The sequence below is a fragment of the Catharus ustulatus genome, chromosome 9 (genome assembly GCF_009819885.2).
Source record: "Catharus ustulatus isolate bCatUst1 chromosome 9, bCatUst1.pri.v2, whole genome shotgun sequence".
Classification (NCBI taxonomy): Eukaryota; Metazoa; Chordata; class Aves; order Passeriformes; family Turdidae; genus Catharus; species Catharus ustulatus.
Genome location: NC_046229.1, coordinates 22,965,564 through 22,978,040, shown reverse-complemented (window position 1 = coordinate 22,978,040; position 12,477 = coordinate 22,965,564). Strand labels below are relative to the sequence as shown.

The 12,477-nt window shown below is 36.9% G+C and overlaps 1 protein-coding gene across 4 annotated transcripts in view; it reads left to right on the top strand.

The window, feature by feature from the left end:
- Positions 1-12,477, top strand: part of CAMSAP2 (calmodulin regulated spectrin associated protein family member 2) — an 83,126-nt gene that overhangs the window by 53,026 nt on the left and 17,623 nt on the right. For all 4 annotated transcript variants that reach the window (XM_033067262.2, XM_033067260.2, XM_033067263.2 and 1 more), the window contains 3 exons: positions 1,994-2,133; positions 9,859-9,952; positions 11,018-11,111. In XM_033067262.2, coding sequence (XP_032923153.1) covers positions 1,994-2,133; positions 9,859-9,952; positions 11,018-11,111 — 328 coding nt within the window. The remainder of the gene's footprint in view (positions 1-1,993; positions 2,134-9,858; positions 9,953-11,017; positions 11,112-12,477) is intronic.

Sequence of the window (12,477 nt, the reverse complement as noted above, 5' to 3'; positions counted from 1 at the left end):
AGGTACTCCAAAGCAACTGGAAACACTTCAATAAGACTTTGCTCATCTTCCCTGTACTTAGGTAATACAATTTTTGATGCATGTTGAATTTTACTGAGATTTGGTTCTGTATTGAAACTGAAGAAGGCAGGTAATAAACATACATATGCAAAAAAGGCTTTAAAATGAATTAACAAAAAAGAAGAAAGTATTCTAGGGTTCTCTGTAGTCTGAAATAGATCAATTCTTCTCATTAAGTCTTCATTTCACTTTCAAATCTAGGTTTCCTTGAAGGAATACAGGACTAGAAAGGACTCCCATTGAGTCAAGAAGTTGACTATGGACAAAATTATATAATCCCTTTCATGAATTTATCTTGTTCTATCTTAAAACTTTCAAACTCTTGAAAATCTGTATTCTTCTTACCCACTGTTGTATAGTTCCAATTTTTACATAATTTTAAATTTCATTCCTGTTTTTTACCTAAGTCTGCCTGTGGCCTGTCATATGTGCTTTTGTTGATCTTGCAGCAGTATCCTTTGGTTCTAATAGCTTTTAATCTGATGTTCACATTTTTGGTCTGTTTTCTTCCCCTTGTTTTAGCTCAGGCTACTGAACCAAGCCTGTTCAGTCTCCCTTGCTGAAGTGGATTTCCATTCTCGTTATTATCCTTAGTAGTCTTCCTCTGCAACTTGTCCAGTTTGGGTTTATCATTCTTGGCTATGGATGTTCTAATTGTGCAGAGAAATCCAGACTGACATCCCATTCTTGCCTTGTGCAGTGCTTCTCTGTCACTGCTGGAAATAAATTTTCTGATAGGTTTTAGCATCATGTTTGTTTTTTCCATAACTGCATGATGCCAAAGGCACATGTTTACAGTGGCTAATACATGATAACTCCCTGCTCTATATCACCTTCAGTCAGTGAATCACCATAGAATTTTATTGGATTCAAATGTATGACTTCACATTTTGCATTTCTGAATTTAATCTCAGTTTAGTCAAACATTTTTTCCTATTGACCGTCATCTGTGGGATTGCAATTACGGACTGTGTCTGATTTTCTTCAGTATGGGAATCCTTATCCTGCTGGCATCAAAGTAGATTCCTTTCATGAAGAAACCTTTTATCCTTAACAATTCAAAACTTATGTGGAGTTCTGTCATACATTGTTTCTTTAGGAATAAATCTGATGCTTGTTCTGGAAGTATATTTAATTTTCTCTTCAGTCCTTTCTTTTCAGAGTACTGTGTTTTTTTCATGGCACTTATTATTGCTACTTAACTTTCCAAGAAGCAGTCATAGAAAGACAACAGAGACTATCTGGGCTTAAATAGTAGTCAGAGAATTCTGTATAACTACCCAAGTCTGTTCACAGCCACCACTTCTTTCTCTTTAAATAGCACTTTCAAACAGAGAGTGATAATTCATGTAATAGCCTTCAAACTCCCTGGAAAATCTCACCTCAAACATCTCAATCCACAAACGTGAATAACTAAGACCAAGCTGGTTTTTGTGACGATTCAGGCTTGTTGATGCTAAAATGTGCTCTTGGGTCCCTGTTTAAAGACAAAGAACTAATATGTACAGAGAAATGTATCCAAAAGTGTGTATATTTTTTACTGCCACTGCTCTGTAGAAAATCTAATTATAAAAAAAAATTGTATTAGTGATGAAACGGGTTTTTTTTTTCATTACATAGAAATAGTTGGGGTGAGAGAATAACTTACTTTTTCACAAAAGGCAAAACAGAAACAAATTAGCTTTTCAACAGTGAAAAACAAAATTAAGTTTTACAAAAATATCAAAATATTTAGAAATGCAAAGGTAAAATGTAGATAGATAATTTCTTTCATTTCTGAATTAGAAAAATAAAAGTCTCTGATGGGGAGGGGTGGGGCAGAAATTACGTCTGAAATTGTCCAGTAAATGCCTCTGAAGCTGTAAAAGCCAAAAAGCACTTTTTTCCAAATCTGTAGTTGTGTCTAATCTTTGCTTCTTTTCTTCCTTTTTAGATATTTGTTTGAAAGATACAATGTCTTTGGCTGACAGTCTGTACAATCTACAGTTGATTCAAGAATTTTGTCAGGAATACCTCAACCAGTGTTGCCATTTCAGTCTTGAGGACATGCTCTATGCAGCTTCTTCAATAAAGGTAAAAATACAACAAATAAATAAAAATGCAAGCAACATCCACAGAACTATTTTGCTAATTATATGTTTAGTCTTTTTTTGTTCTGCTGCTGTATGGCTTCTTTGGTGACATTGCATGCAAAACACAAATTTCAAAAGAATGAAAAGTCACCTTCTTTTGGCCATTATGTTTTCCTAATAATTTTAAAGTATTTTTAAAAAGCGCTTGTGAAAGGATTTGTAAAAACTTTGATTTTGAGCAAAACTATTTCCCACTTTATCTTCTTTCTTATTAATTAATTGTTAAGTCTGTAATCTGCAATATTTCTGTTGAAATGTAATAGTAACCTGCATTAGTTTAAATGTATCAAGGCCTTAACAAAGGGAGGAAATATTAAGGAGTTATTTATGGAGTTATTACTCACTGTTCTTACTCATTTCTATATACACAATAATTTCATGGGTATTAATCTTAAAGCTCTTTCACTTTTGCAAAAGTTTAAAATTTTGAGTTAATTTCATTGGAAAATGAAATTGATGCCCCAAATACAAGCAGTAACACAATTCCAACAAATACAGTTGTTTGAATTAGCAATTAAGTGTTTTCAGTCAATCTAAGATTTTTCTCTTTTAGAAAGAGGAAAATAAAGCATTATTCTGTAATTCTTTAAGACTGTGCAGAAAGAAAAGGAGTAACTGAATGATTTGCCTAATTGTAATTTTAATTTTTCATTATTATGTTTCACCAAGACTTTCTTCTATATAAAACTCACTTCATTTGCTTAAGATTCTTGTTGGCTTGCCTTTAGGGAATGAAATATTATTTTTCTGAAGTCAGCATATCCACTGCAGATGGGATGTAATTGGTTTCTAAATATCTGGGTCATTTCACTGCTTTTATGATTTTCTAGCAATCTCAAAAGCAGAATCACAGAGGCCAGAGCTTGAATACAGCTTTGTTGTCTCCTGTAGGGTTGAACTCAATGCTTTTCAAATAAGTAATGAGCTGCCAGGGTGAGTAAGGGCAGTAGGACCTAAGTCTAGACTACTTAGCTGTTGCTGGTTTGTTTGGTGTATGCAAAGTTGCATAGTGGCTGCTTTCAGTCAGCTTTTGGTGCTGTTACATTGCACATGCAGTGATGTACCTACGTGCTGAAGTCTGCTGCATTGCAGTCTGCCTTGGCTGCACCTTGTGTCCTGCAGCCACACTCAGTGCTCTTGAGTATGACTCCTCTGCATTTTGGTGGCTTCTCTCTGCTTACAGACACATGGAATAAGCACAACTGATTGTTCGTGTTTTGATTTGTGACAATCAGTCATACCATTTTATAGTAATGGCTTGAATTATTTCTCAAGCCACTAGGCACTAAGAAACTTCAATTTAAAAAAACCCACAAAACTATAGTAAATATTTTGTCAAAATCCCAATGCATCAGACTTTACACTTTTAAAGTGCTGCAGACTCAGTGATTTTGCTGCTTCTGAACATTGTTTTTAGATAGGATAGAGCTCTTTCAAAGAGCTGAGAAAGCCCTTTTGTGATCATATTTTTACGAGTTGTTGTGGCATGAATGATTATTTAGATGTAAATGCTACAAAGCAAGGCTGTCAAGTTTTTCTTCTAAAACTTGGCATGGAAACTTCAGCTAGTGCTGTAAACTCTGTTTTTCCAGTGTTAAGAATTAATTTGCTTTAAAAATAAATTCATTGTTAAAGGAACTCCTTAGTTTTCCAGTGCATCTGATTTGAATAAGTTTTAATAAATATGTTTATTCTCCAAATAATTTTATTGTCATTTTAAAAAAGCTTGTAAATGTATATTTCAAATATTGCACATTGAATTACACTGGTTTGTGGAAGCTATCTTATCTCAGCCTACAAAATGTACATAATATGAAGTCTGAGGATTTATAGAGGTGTGTCTTTGTTAATCAGCAGAAATTCCTGTCAGTTTTCAGAGTGGCTCATACTGTGCAGTAGGTGCCACTGTCCTTTTGGCTTAAAAATCTCTTACATTCGTAGTGGTGACAGAAAAAGCTAAAAACACCAATTGCTGATATCTTACTGGAAAAAGCCTCAAGAAAAAATCACAGCAGAGTTTTTGGAATTACAATGTGTAATGCTGTGCCTTGTGTGGTCCTAGAATTTACAGTAGGTATCCTGACTTGCTGCTAGCTCTTGAGCAGGAAGAGAGCAGAACCTCTTCTGAAGTGATCAGCACACAGTACATAGCTTACATTCTTCCCAGGGCACCCTGCACTGTCCTGGTGCATTACATCAAGGTAGGTTAGAGACAGGATATGATGCAGAAATTTAGTGCAGCACTTGACCAAAGTGACACTGCCTGCTTTTGGTTTTTCTGTCAAAATGCACAGACACACAGTGACTTCACTTCAGCATCCTGAGTCTGATAGAGGTACTCAGATTTCACAGCAGATGAAACTGTTGGCTTAGTCCTAGTTTAGCACAGAGGAGAAATAAGTCTGGATTTCTAGACAGCTTTAATATGTCATAATCAAAGGAAGCAGAAAGTTTTGTTGTTCCTTATTGCCTATTTCTTCTCCTGTAAGAAAAATACATTTGTCAAGTTCTTCATGTTTGCGAGGGGAGGGCTACTGATATTAAAGAAAAAATATTTCAATACATTCCATGGATGCTTGAGGCACCAACAAGGGACCATACTGTTTTCTCATTGTTTTTCATTTGAGGCAGACAAACACAAGTAGAGAGTGATTACATAAAAATAATCACGATGTTTTCTGGAATCCTCCCTGCATATTTAACAATAGGAAATAACAGAAATCTTGAATCTGTCTTTAGCTGTGCAAATTGATTTTTTGCCCTTCTCCTGTAAGCAGTTTTATGTTCAGACAGGATTTATTTTTAAAGTATCTTGTTTTTCCCCTGTATCTGGGAAAGATACAGAGCTGAAGGAACTGTTTTATTGTGACTTGACATGCTCTTCTTTTGCCTTTTAAAAGAACAAGTTTATAGAAATAGAAAACCTTGCATAAAGTGTCATCACAAGAAGTTTGAACCATCCTGCAGAACACTAAAAACTTATTTATTGCTTTGTCTGAGCAGTTGATTAGCACTGTGATACAATAGGAGATGTGTAGCATTTGTGCTTTGGCATTCCTATGGAATGTATAATTACTCCAAGGATGTTATACTGTAGTATAAGGATACTGTACTGAAGAGAAAGAATTAAAATAAACATCTCACATGTTCCATTTCACATGAGATACATGGAAATTACTTCAAAAAGTTAAAAAACACATCTCTGGTTGTAATTTATTATATTCTTGATAATTTTAGATCATTCTCTGCCACTTTATTCTAGTAGGGCCATAGATTTCAAATCTAAGAACAAGTCATTTAGGAGGTTAAGTGTCAAAGAGGGAGCTGACTGACAACTGGAATCATTTGGTATTTGCCATGATTTGAGAGCTTACCCAGGAACTTGGCATTGCATCAATTGACAGGCAGTCAATTGTTGTCTTGTGTAAGTGTTCCTTTACTTGAGCCTGTACAAATGTGTGGGTTTGTGCATGTTTTCTTAAATAGTGATCCTAAATTTGTGCTACTCATTTAATGTACACATATTGTACATTCCCTCTTCACTGATAGAGGATTGACGGTGAGACTCAGATCACCATATTAAAACACTTCTTTGTTAATTCAACTGCCATTATCAGTGACATGACTCAATTATTACTAAGAGATAACTATTCACACACAGCACTCACTTGCTCACAGAGTCATTTTTCCTGAGTTGGAGCCCAGCCCTGGGGTTTCCAGAAGCAGGGGCTCCTAGTGGCTCACCAGTGGCTTTAGGAGCATGTGCAGAAATTTTTCAGGGGTCCCTTGGGTTGTGTATATACATATAATCTTTATTTGCATGTAATAATTGCTAGCCCTGTGGGCACAGCCAGGGTTGTGCAGTCTGTTGTTGACACAGGCATGTTCTGCTGGTCCTGTAGGGACCTGGCAGAGTCCTGCTGCTGTGAGCCTTTGGGTTCCTGGGCATTCAGCAGGGCCACGGGGCTCTGCAGCCTCAATTCTTGCTGGGGGGCTTGGATGTCCTTCAGCACAGATGCTTCTTCTCTGGGTGCTCTGTGCTGAGGTCTGTAGAGTCTGCCTACCCAAGCTCATGCAGAAGGCATCTTTATTACAGAATGAAAGCTTTCGGAATGTGAAGTGACGCAAATCTGAGATGATTGCTGTGTCTTGACTGAAAGGGCGTTCCTCTGACCTAGATATGGGCCAGACTCCAAACTGTGCAGAATCACAGCTAAGCACTTGGAATAAGTACCTTATTTTTGCACCTGATTACTAACCAGAGTGGCAGGAAGAACATTTGCACTGTCAAATCTTTTTTGATTCAGATCCAGAACTTTTTTTTTCCCCACTGCTAAATTGAACAGGAATATATGATATATGAAGGGTTGATTTATGTTAAAAATATTTATTCCACTTGAGCAGTTTTGAGTACTTGTACTTTCTGATGTAACATTGATGGTGTCTAAAACAACATAAGCAGGGGCTGTAATTCAGCACTAGAGACATGAAAAATAGTGTTCAAATACATTGCATAGATAAATCCTAGAAATTCAGGGCTGCACAATGTCCACATGTGTTGCACAGCTTTCTCTCCCACTGCCAGCCAGGCTGCTCACCTAAGCCTGAACTGGCAACTGGAGCCCCTAAAGGCCCTGGGAGAGCAGCTGTCTGTGGTTGGTGAGGCACTTATTATGTGTGGTGGGAGTCAGTTCAGCCATTTCATTCCCATCTGGCTGGGTTAAAAGGATCCAGGATCAGGAATTAAACGTAAGATTCAACCAGGGAACAGTTTTTTGAGACAGTTTTTCCCTGAGAGGGACCAAATGTTCCTGACTCATTATTTAAAGGGAAGCAGCGTGGTTTGCTTTCACTGATGTTAATTAGTTCTTCCCTCTCAGTTCTGGTCTGAAACAAAGCATAGTGGATTTCAGAACTGAGTTGTTGTGGCATTTTCCAGCCTGTGGCAGGACAGAGGACAAACTGGTCGTGCTTGGATCATACTGTAGTCTGGCCTTCTCAAGACAGTTTGTGACACTGCAGTTTTCTGCAGGCCTGAAGCATTTACACTGGCACTTGTATAGCAGAAAAGCTGTGGATTTGCACTGGATGTGACTTTCCTGGCCCACTGAACAAAGATTTTAATGTGCATCATGGTAAAGATTGTACAGTGTATTTTATGTTCATTTTGCAAAAGAATTCTAAGCCTCTATGGCTGCTCTCACACCCAATTTTAGTGGATGCAAGCTTGACAACAAATTATACGTGTCATTTGTCTATATGATGTTGTGGTTATTCTAAAACCTATAGGTATTAGGAGGGTATAATTTATTTGAAATATTTGAAATTAAATGAGATTACATGACATTAAATTTAATGAGAATTTAATAATAATGATCTCTGGAGTTGCAAGTCTGCCATCTGCTGTTCAGGGGGCTTGAGCCAGCCTGGACTACTCAGAGATTCTTTAGATTTTATTACTGTTAAAATACTGTTATGCTTCTGAATATTGAAGTGTGTAAGTGCATGTGATAATCATATGACAAGCTGTTAGAATTTCTGCCACCATAATCAAGGCAAAATCTATGGAAATTATATCTACATTTTTTTGAGTCCTGGATAGCAACATTACTACAGACCCACTGCTAGTTTTTAAAAAAAAATTGTTACTGATCAGTCTTTTCCTTCCATCATTCTTAACGTCCTTTTCTGACTAAAAATAACTTGTGAGAAAACATGATTTCCATCATGATGGCTCACCATCAGACATCTAAAGTAGCCTCTGTTCTCAGTGGGCTGTGCAGCACTTTCATTTTTAGTTCAGTAAATACTGCTTTGGTGGCTTTGGAAAAACAAACTGTCTTGCAGCAGCTCAGCACTGTGAAGATATTCTCAGAAACAATATCTGTCCTTCATAAAATAGCCACACTATTGTGTGTCTATTTTCTGTTGAAATGCAGCATTTCAACATAAACATGAGAAATTGGAGTATCTAAGTGCAATATTATTTTGGATGGGGACAAAGCTATGATTAGACCATTTTTTAATTTAACTTTTTACTAAAAAATCAAGTTAAAAATATAAAAGTTTAAGGAGATGGAAGGGGAAAATATTCGTAGAAAATTTGTAATATTTTGAAATTATAGTATTAAAAAATCATGTTTTGTCTGAGAAGTACATGTGATTTTTTCTTGATCTAAGCTTCCTAATGAAATCATGGTGTGCTGAAATGTTATGCTTGATATTTACTTGAATGGAAAAGATTCTGCTATGCAGTTTTCCTCATTCAGTTCTGTTGAGCTGAATAAGCAGTGATGGGGTTTTTCCTATTCTATTTATAACTTCTGTGTAATAACTATGCAACATCTGCCTGATCTCGTCACCATATAGTACAGTGTAGGAGTAGCTTTTGGTCTGAGTATCCCTTTGCTGAAGTATAGGCTTATCTATGTTAGAAATCTTCAGGAAAAATAAATCTCAAGCAAAAATGTCAAACATACTCAAAATTATATTTTCAAATATATTGATGCAGAATTGAAATTATCTCATTTATTATCAAAGGTTTTTTTAGTAAATATTTTGTTTATTTTAAAATTACATTCTTATCCTCAATGTCTATGGTTTGGTTTTGAATTAGAATGACAGATTTGTTTCAAATTTTTGAAACAAACTCATTGGAAAAGTTGTTTAGTTATAGTTTCCCAGTTTAATGTATAAGCATTGTTTACATCTTCAGACTTTGTAAGACCGGTGGTGAAGTTCTGTGAACCTGCTTGGGCCAGCTCAAACCTGGATATTTGCTGATCTCATTCAGTTGGTATTTCTAGATATGAAGTGGCACTGAAGAGGAAGCTTTGGTCTCTGAACTCTTCACCCTTCACAGTCCACAACCTTCTGGGCTTTTTGCACTCATCATATGCTTTTACAGCAGAAACAACTGCTCCTGCCTGGTTTTCCTCTATTGATTTTTCTTGTTGATGATGCAGTTTGTCACCAGTTGCTTTTTCCTTTTCGTCTGTTTTTTCCCCTTGTGTTTAATCTGGTGGCTCCCACACTGTGTCTTTCAAAGCTGTGTGATGGGAACATTCAGTAGGTACATGTATATCAGCAGTGCATAAACCTCTGGAGTTAAAACCTTGTTCTAACCTGCAGTCAAGAAACTGCTGCTGTTTTTTGTTTTACATTAAAGACTTGTATATCTGCAGAACTTCACGAGTGTGACAAAAGCACAAACTTAACACAAAAGCCAAAATCAGATTCCAACTTCCTATACTAAAGCAAAGGGCTGCCATCCTTTCTCATGTTAAAAATCTCTGAAAAAAGCATTGCCTAGCCTTGCAGTGGGCTTTTCACTGCTATGTCTTTATGGAAGTGGCTGATCTTTGGCAGGCATTTTTCCCACCCATCCTGCTCCTCTCTGCCCTCCCTGCAAGACATCAGGCTCGAGCATATGCTTGTTATGAAATGTTTGAACCCAATCACTTGCAATCTGGTCAAGTTATGTATTGGTGCTACAGATCAGTTGTACTGGTCTCTGTTCCTAAAAAAACAGTGGAGATTGTAAAATAAGTGGAGATTGTAAACTGGCTGAAACACAGAGGCATCTCCCAAATGCTGTTTAATCTGTTTATTTGCAGGTTTGTGTTCTAACATCAGTTTCTCTCCTTTTTTTTCTTATTTCATGTAGAGCAATTACATGGTGTTCATGGCAGAATTGTTCTGGTGGTTTGAAGTGGTGAAGCCATCATTTGTACAACCTCGTGTTGTTGTGCATCCCCAAGGTAATTATGCTATGGATTGGCCTTAATATGCATGTTTTGATATGTATGTGTACAGATTGCCATTGTTCACAGATGCAGTGAATATTTTAGTTAACAGGATTTGGCAGTGTACAACCCCCTTAAAGAAGGAGAAGAGTACTCTTTCTTCACTGTAAATCTTCCTCTCATCTCATAAATCATAATTAGATTTTGTTGTCTGTTACCAAAAATTCATTTAAATTGTTGTGGTATAATCACTTGCAAATTTTCCTGACCTAAACAAGCCCTGAATCCATTTATGCCCATGCAAGAATTACAAATATAATAAGAAACCAAGAACAGAATTTAGCCTGAGGAATTGTGTTGCTGAAAATATACCAAGAGAAAGAATCACAAATCTGAGCAAAGTGAATAGAGAGCTAATTGTAAAATTGCATTTTGTACCTGGTGCAAAGGCACCATCTTCCATCAGCAAGTCTCAAATTTAAAAATCCACCTTTCAGATGGACCTTGAGATCTGTTAATGACTACTTTCAGGTAACTAACATTTCAGGTGACTGAAGTGTTCACGCAGCAGTGCTGTGATTGGCTTTCCATGCACTAGGAAGATATTTTAATTGGGTGGCTGTTACACCTTTTCTTCATTTTTATGCTTTATAGCACATACAAATCTGATATCAATCTGTAGGTAGAGCTAACTGTTTCAGGGTGTGACAAAAAGCCTATTTTCTAGTCAGTCTAAGGATTTGGGGAGAAGAACTTTTATCAGAAGAACAACTTTTGCTAAAACTGTTTGTTTTCTTTTAATTCTGTGGCTCCTTTTAAGTTTATTTTTCTGTATTAGCTCTTCCCTTGCTTTTTCTAGTCTATTTTATCAGTCTCCATTTCTTCAATTAGTTGCCAGTATGGGAGCTTTGGAGGACTAAAGATGAAAGGAAGTGATAGTTTTAATCTGAATAATGAAATAAATGAAAATTCTTTAAATCTTTGAAAATTATTATTTCAGATTATTTTGGACAGCTTTTCTGCTATATAATTTAAGTGAATACTAAACTATAATAACTTGAACTTTGTTCTTCCTGGCAGCTGAACCTGCAAAAGATGCAGCTTCTGCTCACAGCTTGAATGCTAACAGAAGAAATTATGTGGATAGTCCATCTGGTTCTGACTTTGCAGCCAGGTAATGTCAGAGAATCACTAGTACTATTTCACAATCTCCTTTCTGTTCAAAATCAAACAGATTTTTTAATTTAGTTTTTTTGACTTTTTGTGGAGCTCAGTGATTGAGTTACAGATTCAATCTGTGGAATTTTGTTCAATATCCCATAATTGAGCCCTCCCTCACAGGCTGCTTGTTCATGTTTGTGCACTTGGACAGCGTGCTGTTCTCTTACCAGTGTCCCAAACAACCCTCAGCATTCAGCCACAGGAGTGTCACATGGCCTTGTCCTCTTCAATTTCAAGCGGAGCTGCTCTGAAAGACTTGCTTTTCTGGAATTCACAGCAAATTTTCCAAAAGTTATAATGAAAGTAAACTGAGATAACAGCAAGAAAACCTCTGACTGATGGGTTTAGTTTGATCTGGTTATGTTACTATAGTATATAGTAAATACTATAGTATTTACCTATTCAAATAGGTAAAAATAAATACTTATGCTGTGAAAGTGTAAACCTCACAAGGTAAGAACAGTTTAATAATTTGAAACAAAATAAAATATGATAATGACAATAGCCTTGTGGCCATGGTTTGCAGTGGCCCTGTGGCCATGGGTTGCAATGGCCATGTGGCCAGCTCAGCTCAGCTGTCCTGGTCATGTTCCCTCACTGCTCCTCCTGCACCTCCTGGTGGCACAGAGAAGTTCTTGGCTTACAGAAAGCGCTACTGAGCAACAACTGCAACAAGCAGTGCTCTCACACTGAATCCCAAACACAGCACTGCACCAGCTACCAGGAAAACAATCCACTCTATTCCAGACAAAACCAAGACCATGTGAAACATTCTTTTTAGAATTGGTGGTACAGATTAGGATGCCATATAGAAACATTCTGTTTCCCTACTGTTCTGTGGCTGATCATACACTTGATGAATTTCTCAAGGGACACCTATTCGCTCTCCACAGCTGCCTGAAAGAAAGGTGCAGACAGGTGGAGATTGGTCTTCTCTCCCAAGGAAAAAGTGATAGGAGAAGAGGAAACAGCCTACATTTGCACTAGGAAAGGTTTAGATTGAATATTAGCAAAACTTTTGTCACCAAAACCAGTTTTATGACAGGGTGCCTGGAGAGTGATGGAGCCTCCATCCCTGGAAGTATTTCAGATATGTACATATGGCACTTATGGGCATGGTTTAGTGGTGGCCTTGGCAGTGTTAACAGCTGGACTTCATGATCTTAAAAGTCTTTTCCAAGCTATTCTTTCCATGATAAGGGACATAAATTGTACATTAGGCATTCTTTTTAATCTTTCTTTTGTCAAGGTAAAGAAAACCTTCCAGTGATCTGATCTGGACCTAGTGAATGAGAGACAGTGTTACAAAACGTTTATAA